General features: G+C 40.7%; 1 protein-coding gene across 9 annotated transcripts in view; it reads right to left on the reverse strand.

Moving 5' to 3' along the window:
* The window catches only part of LOC121695709 (histone-lysine N-methyltransferase SETDB1-B-like), a 40,232-nt gene that overhangs the window by 23,834 nt on the left and 970 nt on the right, over positions 1 to 15,428 (reverse strand). The window contains exons 1-3 of one of the 9 annotated variants that reach the window (XM_042076781.1): positions 5,357 to 5,550; positions 4,602 to 4,742; positions 3,384 to 3,536 (exon numbers count right to left, since the gene is read on the reverse strand). In XM_042076781.1, coding sequence (XP_041932715.1) covers positions 3,384 to 3,535 — 152 coding nt within the window. In that variant the 5' untranslated portion in view covers position 3,536; positions 4,602 to 4,742; positions 5,357 to 5,550. Of the gene's footprint in view, positions 1 to 3,383; positions 3,563 to 4,601; positions 4,743 to 5,356; positions 5,551 to 12,857; positions 12,909 to 15,428 lie in introns of those variants that run through there. The other 8 variants (XM_042076783.1, XM_042076780.1, XM_042076778.1 and 5 more) reach the window with 8 other exon arrangements.

Consider the following 15,428-nt stretch of genomic DNA (forward strand, 5'->3'; position numbering starts at 1 on the left):
AATTCTCCTTTAAAGAATACTATTATAATGTTTCACACATAACTGGTTAAATAACAAGTCTAGGCTATATGGAAACATTTTTACAATGTCACACAAAGGGGGAGGGGAAAAATTGACTTTTCAGCATGAGCCTGTCTCTCTCAGCCCCTACCATCAAATCACTTTGTCTGCTGTCCACCTGACTGTGGTCAACATCTACAGCTTATAACTTATTCCCTGTTATACTTAAAGAACAATATATATTCTTTACAATGCCTCGCAGTCGCACCATGCGTGCGTGTGAAAAAAAAAGTCCCATCTGAAACACTGTCACGCGGCGCAGCGTTCCAAACGTTGTGTAATCAAATACACCGGTATGGCGGTATATTAAAAATTCATATCATAACAAAAATATACACCGGTATACAGCGTGAACTGGTATACCGCCCAGCACTACCCCTGTGTCATCTGAAACCCCCTCTGTAGGAATGTAAGGTATCTGATGGTGACCCCACGGGGCATGGCTTAGGTTGAGAGGTTCTTGTAAACATCATTATTTCTGTTAAATACCAGCTGGTTAGATGATCACTGGTAATGTGGCATCTTGTGATTTTCCGTGGATGTGTGTTAAGGGTATAATAACTGGCTTCACCCAGAGATGTGTGGGATTGTTACTTGACATTTGCTGTGGGTAACAGTCTCCCGGTATTGAGAATCTCACACCAGTTGTCTTGGGAGTAATTTTGACCACACTGGCACCCCTCTTGCAAGTGTATCTCATAAGTCATCTTTGCTGCTGTCTGTGATAGTCGTTGTTTAGCCAGAATTTAGATGAAATACGTGAACACCTATAATTGTGTTTACGGGACATATGTAGTACTTGGTCTACAAGATTCTGCTGTTGATGTTTTTTAGTTTGCAGCACAGAATATGATCAGAAAGCCACACAAATGGTTGAATAATTTCAGGGAGTTTACAGCTGTTGCAAAGGGAGTTAAGAGCTGCTGCGGCCGTTGTCTCCTGCAGACTGGATTATTGCAACACACTTCTCATTGGGATCCCTAGCAAAGGCCTTCAAAGGCTGCAATACATCCAGAACTCTGCTGCAAGCATCCTGGTAAGAGTGTGGAAATATGAACACATCACCCCTTATCCTTCACTCACTGCACTGGCTTCCTGTCACCGCTAGAATAGATTACCGGTACAAGGTCTCCCTTCTCACTCACCAGTGCATCCATGGAAATACTCCCCTCTACTTCAAAGAGCTACTCAGCCCACTAACCCGCCTCCACAGGCCCCAGGGCCAAATTAAGGACAATGGGTGATGGGAGCCTTCTGCCCCGCTGTCCCTCGCCTCTGGAATGCCCTCCCAGACACCCTGAGGGCCCCACAGTCTACAGACAGTTTTAAAAGGGGACTAAACTTTTATTTTTAGTAGAGCATTTTGACATCTGCTTTTATATTGACCTTTTTTACTTTGATGGCTACTGCCGTTTATGGTTATGGTATTTAGCAGACGCTTTTGTCGTTGACGTTTTTGTCGTTTCTCTTATTTTTTCGTTTTTTTGTATTGTTTTATTTAGTTTTAATGTAGCACTTTGAGGTTTCTTGCAAATGTAAAGTGTGTTACAAATAAAATGTATTATATTATTATTCTGGCACAAGTCCATACAGACCAAGCACTTAAGAAACTGTCGTGGAAAATGTCCACTTCAAAATCCAATTAACAATTAACACTAAACTATATACTAATTAGCACTTCTGGAACAAGGTGTCCGAAGGAGACAATGCAGACAGGAGATCTCTGAAGACTGTTGATCTTCATTCACCGTATTGCAGTGATAGCACAGCCCAAACAATGTCCACACCAACCGTCAAGCAATAGGGCGAAGATGAGATGTCATCAGCTGGCGGCCCCAGATGAGACCTGACCTATAGATGGTTGTGGCCTATCTTTTATACCCCTTGGCCCTCGAGAACTGCCCCCTTCTCGCACCATTCCCCAATGGGAACTGTCAATTATATTGGTGGAAACCATCTTCCTATCATGCATAAAAATATATGCAGAACTGTGTAGCCTTGGGTTTTTCTGGTTCTTTCCAGTTGGTAGTAAGAAGGGCTTTCTTATCTTGTTTACTTCATAGCAGACAGAGTCCACCTGGTACTTGTCTCCACCAGCTGATGACATCACCTCTCCCTTGACCATCTAATGAGAGGATGTCTTCTCCTGGTATCTACAGTACTTTCCCGCACCCCACCCCTCTGGCAGTTGGTCTGGTCTGCTCAAGATATGTAATAACCTTGAGACGCTTATAATAAATGCAGTAATATTAAAACTCATGAAACCATGAATGCATCCTTTGAATCATGAAAAAACACCGAAAAACTACACAAGACGATCAGCAACATAGAAATCATGTATCCAGAGCTATTTTATACAGTCTATGATCCAGAGACAGCCTTGATAATCACTGGGGAATTCCACCAAGTGTCTCTGAAAAGTATTACTAAAATATCTCCAACAGATTGCTGCAAACACACAAGATCGTGTAATGTCCCCCTGCTACTCTATCTTTTTTAGAATAAAGGACAACTCCAGTTTAAGAACAACATAAGTAGGTTCTATTGTTAAATGATAACGAGTGTAAACTTTCGTTGGGGACTAAAGAGGAACTATTATGTCAGACAAATCTTTCTGGACTCTATAATCATCCCCCAAACACTGGTGACCAAATTGTCAGTACTTGGACTAACCACAACACTCTGCACCTGGATCTTAGACTTTCTAACAAACAGACCAACAATCTGTCAGGATCCACATCATCATCCTCAACACCGGCGCCCCACAAGGATGTGTCCTGAGCCACCTACAGTATACTCTGCTGATGCACATCTCAAATGATCTGGAATGGAGCTACAACACAACATGCCTTGTAAATAAAGCCCACCAGGCCCCACTTCTTGAGGAAGTTGAAGCAGACTGGTCTGTGTCCTACCATTCTCACATCCTTGTACTGGTGTGGAGTGGAGAGCATTATCTATCCCTAGATTCATACGCTTGCGTTACATTACTGCATGCCGGTGGGTTGTCCCGATCCTGTCCGTTGGTGCAGCAAAAGTTGAACAATGGATGACGTAAGCCCATGTAAAGTGAATGAGATGCGTCTCCAGCACTGAATTCAACAAGCTGACCATAGGCTGCTCCGGACACCCTGCACTTATGGACTTTAAGTACCCTAAACACTGCTGTTATTCACTGTTTTACCCATCTTTAATTTGTTTTGCTATTTATTTATATTCATTAGGGGCGGGGGATCCTTGAAGCCTTGAATCCTATGTGAAGACATTAAAGATGAGGATGCAACATTAAGGATGAGAATGCAACAGAGACTATAGAGACTCACCCATGCACACTTTCATAAAGAAAGCGGGAACGATGAAGTGTTTTCTCCCTCTGAGTGATCCATTTGGCTGTCTGTGCATTGTGGTCTTTCCGCTGTTTTACTTCGCTGTTCTCCAGCACTGCCGCTTCCACACACCGCTGAAGCTCATCCATTCTAAAGAGGATAATCTGTGTAAACAATTAATGGATTTTTAACACATTTGTTGGGTGTAGTGACTTGAGCAGGTGATGTAAAACATGCACTAGAACCCAGAATTGGAGCTGCGACCATAGGAAGCAGGGAAAACATTGTCGACTACCAAAATAATCGTTAGGTTCAGCCCTACCCCAAATTTCCAGTCAATTCCAATAAATTCACATTAATTCTCATAATTTCCTTTAACGTTAATTCCATGAGGGTTTCCAACTGGACTATTACCAAAATTCCACAGATGAACTTTCCTGGATTCATGGAATGTTCCACCCCTTTGCAACCCTAGATATAATATAATCATCTGTCAGAGCAACGTGGTGACATTTTATGAGAACTGTCAGCTCCTAGACCAGGGGTTCCCAACCTTTTTTGGCAGGTGACCCTATTTTGATGTCACAAAACGTTGGCGACCCCAATCATTCACATGTTGCAAGAGAAAATCATATCTTCTATAACATCCAGACAAAAACGATACTTTGATTTTCCCCAAATGTCCTTGCACGCCTGGTTGTTTTGCTACTTTGTTTTGAACATTGATCAAACATTATGCCGTCAATCAAACATTCATATGTCTAACTTTATTTTTACTTAGCTATATTGTAATGAAGGATCAGTTCATTAACTTGGATATCATAGGGTTATTAATATATAGTTTTTATGTAATTACATTACATTTAGCAGACACTTCTTGACCAAAGAGTAATGTACTAGTCAATTGTAAGATATAATTGTAAGATTAGGGGCCTACTGGTTAGCACTTCGGACCTGTAACCGGAGGGTTGCCAGTTCGAACCCCGACCAGTAGGCACGGCTGAAGTGCCCTTGAGCAAGGCACCTAACCCCTCACTGCTCCCTGAGCGCCGCTGTTGATGCAGGCAGCTCACTGCGCCGGGATTAGTGTGTGCTTCGCCTCACTGTGTGTACACTGTGTGCTGTGTGCGTTTTCACTAATTCACGGATTGGGATAAATGCAGAGACCAAATTTCCCTCACGGGATCAAAAGAGTATATATACTTATACTTATACCCAGTATCTCAGCCGACCCCATTTGAATTTCAGGCGACCCTATTTGGGGTCCCGACCCCAAGGTTGGGAAACGATGTCCTAGACAATCTTTCTTTTACTGTCTTGTCAGTTCACATCTTACATCTGCCACAGGAAGTTCCCCTACCAGTCAATGGCCAGAAAAGGCAGAAGTGGGTAAAAGGTCTGTCTGTTACCAAATCCAAATGAAATTTAATGAAATATAATTTCGCAATCATATCGCAAATCAAATCGCAACATCTCTCAGAAAATTCGCAACAATATTTCCCCAAATAGTGCAGCCCTAGTAAACATGACTTCATAATGCTGTAACTTGTTGGGTCGCGGACGTCTAATCACGCCGTGATTCTTCCTGTGAATTAAATGATTGAGGAAAGTAAACGCGTTAGCGTTTATATTACTGTTCATATACAAACAAAGTTTATATATAAACAACATAAACAACAGTACCAGACCTGGCAAGGGGTCTCTTGATTGAGCATAAAAGCAGACGTTAGGTTACACGAACGATCATTGAATTGAATAACTGAACATTATTCGGATAAATGCGTTCTAAAAATCCCACGATGGCATTTAATGAGTCTACATTAAATAATCCCAAATAACTTTTAACATGCATGAATTCACATGTGGAAAGGTTAACTATAGCCTGAGCCGTTCAGTGAACGCCACTTGGATAACGTTATCAAAAACACAGGCAACACTTCGCAAAAGGCTAGAAGTTCAGTATGTCTTACCCCAAAAGAAGGAAGATAGAAGTGTGTTCGATGAACTGTTAAGTTAAGTAAAGTGTACTTCCATAACCATTAGGCTATTATCAATAAACTCTGCAGTAACTTTGTCAGAAATATGCGCGCTATGATCATGCCCAATCCCTTCCCAGGTCAACGGAAGTGGCCACACGCGCATGCTCACATTACATGCTAACCCTCTGCAGCGTTGCCTTACCAGACGAGCCAGACCAGAGCATAGACATAATATACATAGACGCCGCATTGGCTGCTGGAAACAAGAAATGCGGCCGCCATCTTAGACCGGTCATACTCCTCGTTGCGTTGCAGCAGAAGACACAAGATGACAGCACTGTGCAGCATGTTCCTTCTCAAATCGGCGGACCATACTCGGGGGATTTACTTTTCACAAGTAAGATTTAACATAACCGTACTATTGGTTGTATTTTGTGAATAGAATATTACCAGAGCTGAGAAGGAGCAATCTTTGATATTACTGTATGAAAATCGTAGCCATCTAGCTAGGCTTTGTTTACTCGGTGTTCACCCGGCTATGAACTGAGACTTGATAAGTCATATTCCATAACACTGACTTAGATTACAACTGACACAAGAAGGCTATTGTAGAAATAAATCGTACTAGATTTGGCCGGCGAATTTTACACAAGTGGCACAGACTAGCCTATTGGGCAATCGCTAGCTGCTACTTGTAGCCTAAGTGTGTTGGTGGTAGCCTCACTATTTCCTGAATAAAGTAACTTTTCAATAGCTCAACTTCTTTATTTATCAAGTAGCTTAGCCAGACAAGCTACACTTTTCTTGTCATGTGAAATTAGCACAATTTAAAGTAGCTTCCTATGTAGTGAACTAGCCTACTGCTGTGTTTGTGTTAGGCTACTAATACATTTGCCTGGGTGGTAGTTTTGTGTAGTGTTTTATTCATGGCAGAGTAACTGATAGTTTAGCTCACTAAAATGTCGAAGTAGCTTGCCCAACACTGTATTATTCACATGTCATTTACCCTAACAAGAATAAGATGTCTCTCAAATTCCTTTTAATTCATTTATTTATTATTTTGTATCTCTCCAGAACAACTGCCTTGTTCAAGAACTATGCCTTGTTCAAGAACTATTTGGCATGTACTATGCCAAACCAATGTCTGTTTTTTAAGGATCAGAAACAAACCTACAAACTTGCACTTTACAATATTTATGGAACTTGTCTAACAAATGCTGTTGATATTGAACCCAGTTACTCCATTTCCTTTATGCCACACCAATGTCTGTTCATCACTTTATTTTTGATGGCACTGAACTGAAAATGTTAATGGATTTTGTTCTGTAAATTTAACTCATTAAAACTTGTATCAAACCAGTTTTTGTCTATGCTGTCAAACGTGGATTAGTTATGTTCCCAGTTTTTATATTGGATGTCATCACTTTATAATATATCATATATCAGAATATTCTATTACTGTTAAGCCCACTATGAATATTAAAATACACACAACCATGTTTCCTGTATCATACAGCTTTTCTACTGGGAGGTTTACAACTTATTCTGAGTCAATTTACCCAAGTTTGTCACTAAACCACATAGGCCTACTTGGAATACCCCTCAGATGTCTGAATGGCACTGATCTCACTTAAATGTTTATGGAACCTTTCTGTGGACTGTGAATAATGCTGTTGATGGAACTTTTCTGTCAACTGTGAACTATATTTAACTCATTAAACTTGTATCAAACTAGTTTTGTCTATGCTGTCAAACATGGATTATGTTCCCAGTTTTGATATCGGACGTCAGGTCACTTTATATCATATATCAGAATATTCTATTACTGTTAAACCCACTATGAATATTAAAATACGCTAAATCATGTGTCCTGTATCATAGCTACATGTATGACCTTTGCAGCAAAAAAACCGCGTGAGAATCTGTTCGGTATTCAGTGAGATATGATTAATTAAGTGCGCTGACAGCTCATCTCACCGGCCAAACAGATTACACTGAGTGGAGTGGATGACCGGTCCAAGATGGCGGCTCCAAATCTCGTCAGCGCTAGTAAGGAGTAGCGGTCGATGCGGCGTCTATGTATATTATGTCTATGGACCAGAGTGGCACTGTCTGGTTACTTCCGGTTTCTGGACTGGTTGCAGTTCCTCCTCAGATTCCACTTGAGGGCGCTCGCAGGCGAGTGCAGAATGCATTGAGGTCTATGGAGCTTTACCCCTCAATATCCACTTTTCTCTGGATATAATTTTTTGAGTAGTAATTTGAATGTTGCATTCGCTAGGATAGGCAAAGAAAATACACACTGTTGATTGTTATATTTTTTTGAAGTCACGTAACTCTTCTAAAAAGCCTTTCAAATATGTCAATGATATCATTCATTAGCACAATGCTAGCGTGATATGGGCAACAACGACCCAACCTGTAAGAAATGAAAAGGACATAAGTACTCGTTCATTCAACTTTTAGATCTAAAATCTATATTGAACTTGCATAAACTACAATTAAATCTACGATTCGTCCACGACAAGCAGGTGAAAGAGATACATTTAGCCATCTAGCTCCATAGACCCCCATTCAACCTGCACTCGCCCGCGATCACCCCCAGTGGAATTCTAATGGATCTGCAACCAATGTCGATACAATGAGGCTTAATAGGAAGTGCCGAGGCTCTCCGTAGACAGGCTCTGGCCAGACCCACATTAAATGTAATTTGCTGCCGCTAGGGGCGCGTCTAGATTTCTAGGCTAGCGTTGCCTTGAAGTCGACAGAGAGGGAGTTAAGTCATTTAGAGACGAATGACCGTCGACAGTGGGGGCCCAAAACACCATATATCTTGGGTAGAGTAGGGTGTTGGACATATAAAAAGCTCTTTCTGCACAGGAGTAACTTTCATAGAACACCATTGTTGAAAGAAATACCTCTTCCAATCTTCACAAACGGCCCTATATCCATTTTCCCTGGACTTTTGCCAGTGCAACCAGCTGTGAATAAGAATGTGGGTTTGCAATCAAAGATCTCAGACCTGAGTCAGGTCTACTACTGCTGCAGAGTATATTTTATAGTGTCTTTGCACTCATCCTATCCATGTGGGGTTGACATCCTGACAAAAAAAGAAAAAATGGGCCCTTCTAGACCTATTCCTTTATCTGAAAGAAATAACGTAACATTTGATCTACACATAAGATCTCTGCCTATACATTTTCAGGGCAAACACTGCTGAGGAGAAAAGAATGTTCTAGTGTCCGACGCTCATACTGAACCACTAAGGGGGTGAAATGGGTTCTTCCACTGGTTGACCTGAAACTGTTACTTGTATAATTTGTGCTTTTCGATGTTAAAAACGTACAACTATCCTTCTTTCCAACTCCAGTATCAACTAAAGAGGACACATCATTGCCATTTAGAGAGAGAGTAGGCCTAAGTTTAGACTATGCGGTAGCATTCAAAGTGAGTTGTGGATAAAGTTTATGGGGTGATACAGAAATGTTGGTACGAGCCCCCTGTTCCTCTCTGTCCTGTATGGTAAATTTCCAGTACAAGAAAAGGCCTAAGTACTATGGTGGATTTTCATGATTTAAGGGGATGTAATCATGGGTTTCATAAGGGTTTATACTAGTGTATGGGTTTTCATGTTTTAGAGGAATGTAGTCATGAGTATCAAGTCACTGCATTTGCTGTGCAGTGTGAGGTCATTGTCAGACCAATTGTCAGAGGAGTGGGGTGAGTGGAAAAGTACTGGGGGTACCAGGATGAGAGCATCTCCTCCTTACATGGTCCAGGGAAGGGGGGTGTTATCCAGCTGGTGAGGACTGGACAGGACAGGGAGTAGGAGGCCACTGTGTCTTATGATTTAGGGCCTGTCCAGCTAGGAAGAGAATCAGATAAGAAGGCCCTATTTATCCAAACTGGAAAGAACCAGAAAACCATTATTTACCTATGCATTACATTCCACTAGATTTTTTGATTGTCGGTGCCGTTAAAGTAGTAAACGATTATTAATGCTAACCGGGAGCTAGTTCCGATGTACGCGGGCGGAGGAGGGTGTTAGATCTCGCTCACAACCAGTCACAACCTAACGTGATGGTAATTTTCACGTGTGATTCACGCGTGATTTCAGTGGTCTATAAAAGTAAATCGTTTGCTAGGTTCAGCCTCTTTTTAACACAAGCGTGAGAGTTTGTTGGCTTTTATTGAGATATTCGATTGCTTGCCGATTGTAGCTCATAGATAGTAATATATATATGGTATAAATCTAGTAGTATTTTTGATATATTATAAATCCAGTACATAACCCTTAACTTATAAAAAAGCCACAAGGGTTGTGCTAACCAGCACGAGGACTAGTGTTAGAATCAGAGGCAGAGTTGTATTGAGTCGATAGCTTTATTTTGCATGACCTTGATCAGAACATTTTCAGAATGTATTAACAACCTATCAAACATGACAATTTCACGCAGGGTTAGTACCACCTCCGTAGACAGGCTCTGGTGCCACGAACTCCATTTCGGTGAAGAAAAACTATGAAACATTGGCGTTGCTATGCAACCTTGACTCGGGGAGTTGCGGCGTCTGAAGCGTGCGTTAGCTTAGTGCTTCTTATATATCTGATATATTTCTACTTTAACGGCACCGAAAATCAAAAAATCCAGTGAAAACTAGATGGCAGAAGTGTGTAGGCCAATTGGCCCACCATTTTTTTCTACTTCACCTACAGATGTTTGACAGGTATGATATTTCGAAACGCCATGTTATTTCCCATAGACATCCGACGCCCAGAAGTTGGGTGGACACGGCTGTTTCGGAGGTGGGACTTACCCATGGACTTATTCCAGAGAGGTCTATGTAAGCGACCCTACTTAATGCTGATTGGTGAAAGGTGTTTTTGGGTATGGCGCGAGAAGGCGGCACTTCTCGAGGGCTGAGGAGTATACATGGATTTCTATGCAACGTCACGAAAACATGCGTGCGCAACCAAGAGGCAGAAAACACCATAGAACAGCATAGAGCAATGCAAAAGAGCAAAAGAATAAAATGAGTTTTTGTGCTGAAAACTGCACCAATTCGAAATCACGATGGTTAGAGAATGTGCTAACGGAATGCATGCTTCGCCAAAAATGACAAAATACAATGTTATATTAATAATGCAAATGAACGGCAAACTTTGAAATAGTCTGAAATGAGATGTTATTATCATTGAGACAACAGGGGTATACAAAAAAATCTGATTGTAGCTTACAGCAGCCGACTATTTAGGTTAAGTTCATAACGTTGTGGACGGCCACCAAGCGCCTTCTGCCCCACGTCTGCGCGCGCATCTAGTTTTGTTGGTAAATGGGAAACCCGTGTCAAATATAGTGTATAGCCATCCGTAGGCAGATCTCGTCAGGGGCCCCAGCTGATGACATCTACCTATTGCTTTGATGGTTGCTGGACTTTGGTTGGGCTGTATAGGGAGAGCCGGGACGAATGAAACAATCCAGTTTTCTCCGAGTGTAATTATGATAGACAGACGTCCTTTGGTCAAAACCTCCTTCTATCAGCCAAATATCTTCCTGCTATGTAATTTTATCACAGAGTTACTGGCGATAAACGAGTTTTGATGGGCAAAAGTAAACTTCATTAGCGGTTACATTTTTTCGATTATCAATGAGTGTTTTTCATTTCAAGGTTCGACTTAATGCTTATTCAGTAGACCATTTAGTGTTCTCCACAATCCCAGACTTTATCATTAGAAACAACACCCAGGTATTTGTATGTGTTCGCTCTTTCTAAAGTTTCCCCTTTAATTTCCACTGCCTCAGTTTCTCTCTTATTTCTTCTAGGGCCCTATCATGACATTCTAAAGCGCATAGTCACTCGTCAAAAGTTTATTCAAATTTAGTAGGATGTCCAGTTCACATTGGGAGGGGTTTCGTTATCAAACGTGGAGCGCATGGCGCAACAAGGTGTTCCTAGTTTTTTTAATCAGTCAGGCGGCGCATTTGAAGGAGGCTGCTTGCGAGACCATATGGAATAGTCATTCCTAAACCATGCTTTACCAACCTATCATATTCACGCATTTGCACTCGTCTATTATTTGAACTCATTGGCAAAGTGAAACTAACTTCACCAAGGTGTCAGTCAACGACAAGACAGTTATATGCAGTTACTTTCACTATTGACTGACAATGGGTTACTATTGAAAACATAGGCTGGAAAAAGCAACACTTACCTTAATATTGCTCAAATGACGGAATAAAACAACATTTATCCTGCAGAGGAGTTGCTTATATCTCGTGACAGTGCGTCTTCAGCTGTGCTCCATGCGTGTCTCTCGCCTCTCCCCTAATCACTTTTAACCGTCATTACCAATTTGCAAATGATGGTGAATAACTACTCATCATGAGATGTACAGTATTTCGTAATATCTTTATTCCAATTATGTTTCCCAATGTAATCGTGCAATTTGTAATGTTTTGCATGGACGTGCGCTGGTGTGCATTCATGAATGATAGAAGGATGGTGCGTGCACCTGCTAATATGACTGTTGACAATGCGCTCTTAAAATGACATATAAACAACTCGCCATAGACTTCTGACCAGGTGTACAATAGCGATTTTTAGACAATGCGCCAGGCCCCTAGGTTGTTAATTGCCACACCCCTGGGCGCATTGTTTAAAAAATAAACGTGCAAAATACCGAATTAAACTTTGCGCGGGTGGAAAATTAAGTTTACGCCATGCGCCAGTGTACAGCCCTTTTGTTTTCTTGACATTGAGCTCCAGAAAGCAGGGGCGTGCAGAGACCTTTGAAGGGGCAGGGGCTCAAATTTAAAAAAAAGGGCACATGGAACAAAATTTTTTAGAAAACGTGTTAACTTTATTTAAACTTAATTTTGATTACAACCCAATAGAGAATAAATTAGGCTACATGCAAATTATATAAAAATAAAACATCTTCCATCTTATTGATTAAATTCAAAGCAAATTTTAATAGCCTAGAAATCTAGACGCACCCTAGCGGCAGCAAATATGTTATTGCCTAGTCTGGCTTGTCAGGCTATAATTTTAATGTTTATCACAGTGAACTACCATTAGCAAGCTGGTGTCTTGCAGATTCACGTGCTGTGCGTGTGGCCACTGAGGGAAATGACGCGTAATGTAGCTGTAAACAGAACGACATGTGGAATTGGGTTAGTTAAACAACTACAGTAGCCTATGTCGTCGGCTTATGACGATTTAGAAAAGGTTTGCCTACTCTGTTTTATGAACTAGGTCTACTAACCTAAGCTAGGCTACTTTAACATAGTAGCCTAACCTAAACAGAATATGTTATGAACGTTCAGCCTTAGATTTTCGAAGCTGCCAGGTTATTGAAATGGATGGACCATGACATGGTTAAAACGGGTTTGCCTACTTCATTAAACATGAAACAACTTTAAACATTTTATTCTCTATCTCTAAGCTGAATACTATTGCATGTTCAGATAGGCTAACTGCCAAGTGACCTTACCGTGCTCCCAAACGTCTCCTGCAGCACTGTGCCTGCGTGCACCTTCGGAGAGTTCACTGAATGTATGACGTCACGGATTGGTGGCCGCAAGGCATTTCAATTAACACAGAAAATTGTTATTTTTGTAAATTTCTAATTTCACAAACTATTAATGAGACATTTTAGCGAATATTCACGTTGGAACTAGCGGAAGTATTACAAATTTTAAAAAGTAAAAAACGGGTCTTGTCAAAAGGGCACTTGGACATCAAAGGGGCAAAAGGGCAGGTGCTAGAGCCCCTGTAGCCCCCCTTCTCTGCACGTGCCTGCCAGAAAGTGACTCACACTCAACAAAGGCTTTTATCTCATTTCTATAGGCTAGTGGCTGTCATTGTCCTGTTCAATTAGACCTAGAGTGGTGTCATCTGCCAATTTCACTACTTGGCAACTCGAGGGCTGTGGGCTGTGAAAATAGTAATTAAGAATGGTGATAGAACTGTGCCTTGGGGAGAATGTATTTGTAGTGATTTTTCCTGACTTTATATCGGGTTCAACTTGACAGATTGGATTCTGTTCTCAAAAATAAATAAATAAATAAATAAACCCTGGTACCTTCATTTTTATGAGCTTTTCAACCATGATATGGTTGAATAGTGTTTAAAGCTGAACTAAAATCATAATATAAAATGTTGACGCAATGCCCACTAGTGTCCAGGTGTGTATAAATACAGTCCAGTTTAAAAACAATAGCATCTTCTGCCCCCTTCCTTTCTGGTATGCAAACTGGCAGAAAATTATTTAAAACAATTTTTTCACACACTTTCATGCCGACCGAGGTGAGGGCCACCGGTCTCATGTCATTCATACACTCCACTGCTTTCTTTTTGGGTACCGGTATGATACAGGATTCCTTCCATAAATCAGGCAAAACATTACCTAGCTCATTGCTACAGGCAGCAGCGATGGCAGCTACAGCGCTACACTCTGGGGGCATGTTCCAGAGACTGCATGTTCATGCCCCCAGAGTTTAGCGCTGTAGCTGCCTGGCTATAATATTGGGAACTGCCCAAGCTTCACTGGGCACTCTCCCTATTGTTATTGAGTAACCCCTTGGCAACAAGAAACAGCAAAGAAAAAAACTTTAACTAACAAAACCAGGTTTACCAAAATTCTGGCATTTGGCTCCTGGGCATTAACAATCTTCATGAATACAGTAAAGTGATCTCTTTTTTTAAAGAGATTTACAAAAGATTTACACATTTAAAGGTAAAATCTAGATTGTAATTCATTAGACTATACAACAAAACTTTTCTCACATTCCTCACGTTGTCTGCCATGTGCTCAAAAAAGTTTGGCTCAGTAAAGGTGGCTCTAAGTGGCCCAGATCTTGGATAGCTATTAAGCTATCATTAGTCATTCATGAACGCTGCTTCAGAAAAAGCCTCAGATGCCATTCTATAGCACACACAAATGATGATTATAAGAATATTCCATAATACATTTCGAAATATTCAAAATAATTTGATTTTATTAGTAAATGTGGAATGAGTAACCCAGTTCACTCACCATATTTTCATTACATTTACTGAACATGGCCGTGTCTGTGTTATCAGCTGTCTATGTTGTCCTGACTTTGGTTGTAATTTACTATATGTCCTATGATAACTATTACATTAAAAAAAACATTCAGTGTAATATTCCAACATTCATGTAATTGCAGCAACTCAACTTTTATGTTGCAACGTCTTGACTTGCATACTTATATAGAGTCGTAATATACATATATAGTCGTTATTTCCATGTGACCATGTGACTGGACCATAAACTCACAAGGAATCACAGCATGTGGATGTGGAGAGAACACCATTTAAAGTTTGCATGCTGAGTCAGATCCAGAGGGAGTGCTCCCAAGCTGACAGTGATTAATTTGTCATACAACTGAAACAAACTAATCTTAAGCTTCCATTAGTTATGCATGGTATATGTTGCCACTGCCCTAATAATGAAGCTAATTGTTCTCATCTTTGTCCCTCTGCCAAAGGGAAAATTACCTCGATGCCACCATCAACAAGCACCATTAATCATCAGGGTCACTTGCGAGCAATTTGTTGAATGTGACAAAAGAGTGCTTGTCATGGTTCCACATATTATTGGATGATTGCCCTTCATGAATCATGTACTTGGCCTAACATTGATATATGTACTTGGCCTAAATTGATATTATTTTAAGGGAACATATTTAAGATGTAGGTTGAATGGGTTGATGATTGAGGCTATATTTGGAGCCAAAGATTGGAAATGTGTCTTATTTGTTCCTTTGTCTCCAAACCCATAAAGGTGTGTTTTTTTTTAACATTCCAACATAAGATTCCGTTCCGCAACAATTGAAGGTTCTAAAATTCTATGTTGAATTCAATGAACCCAGATATTCTTCAGAACGTTCATTTTCCAACATTCCCATCACTCCGGTGTGACAGTACACTTTAAGGGTAACTGTGTGCATAATGGCTTGATACCAGGACATTTTATGCTGGCAAATGCTTGAAATATTTGCTTAACTTCACCATTATCAAATTAGTTAAGGAAGTGATT

This window comes from Alosa sapidissima, chromosome 21 (assembly GCF_018492685.1).
Source record: "Alosa sapidissima isolate fAloSap1 chromosome 21, fAloSap1.pri, whole genome shotgun sequence".
NCBI lineage: Eukaryota > Metazoa > Chordata > Actinopteri > Clupeiformes > Clupeidae > Alosa > Alosa sapidissima.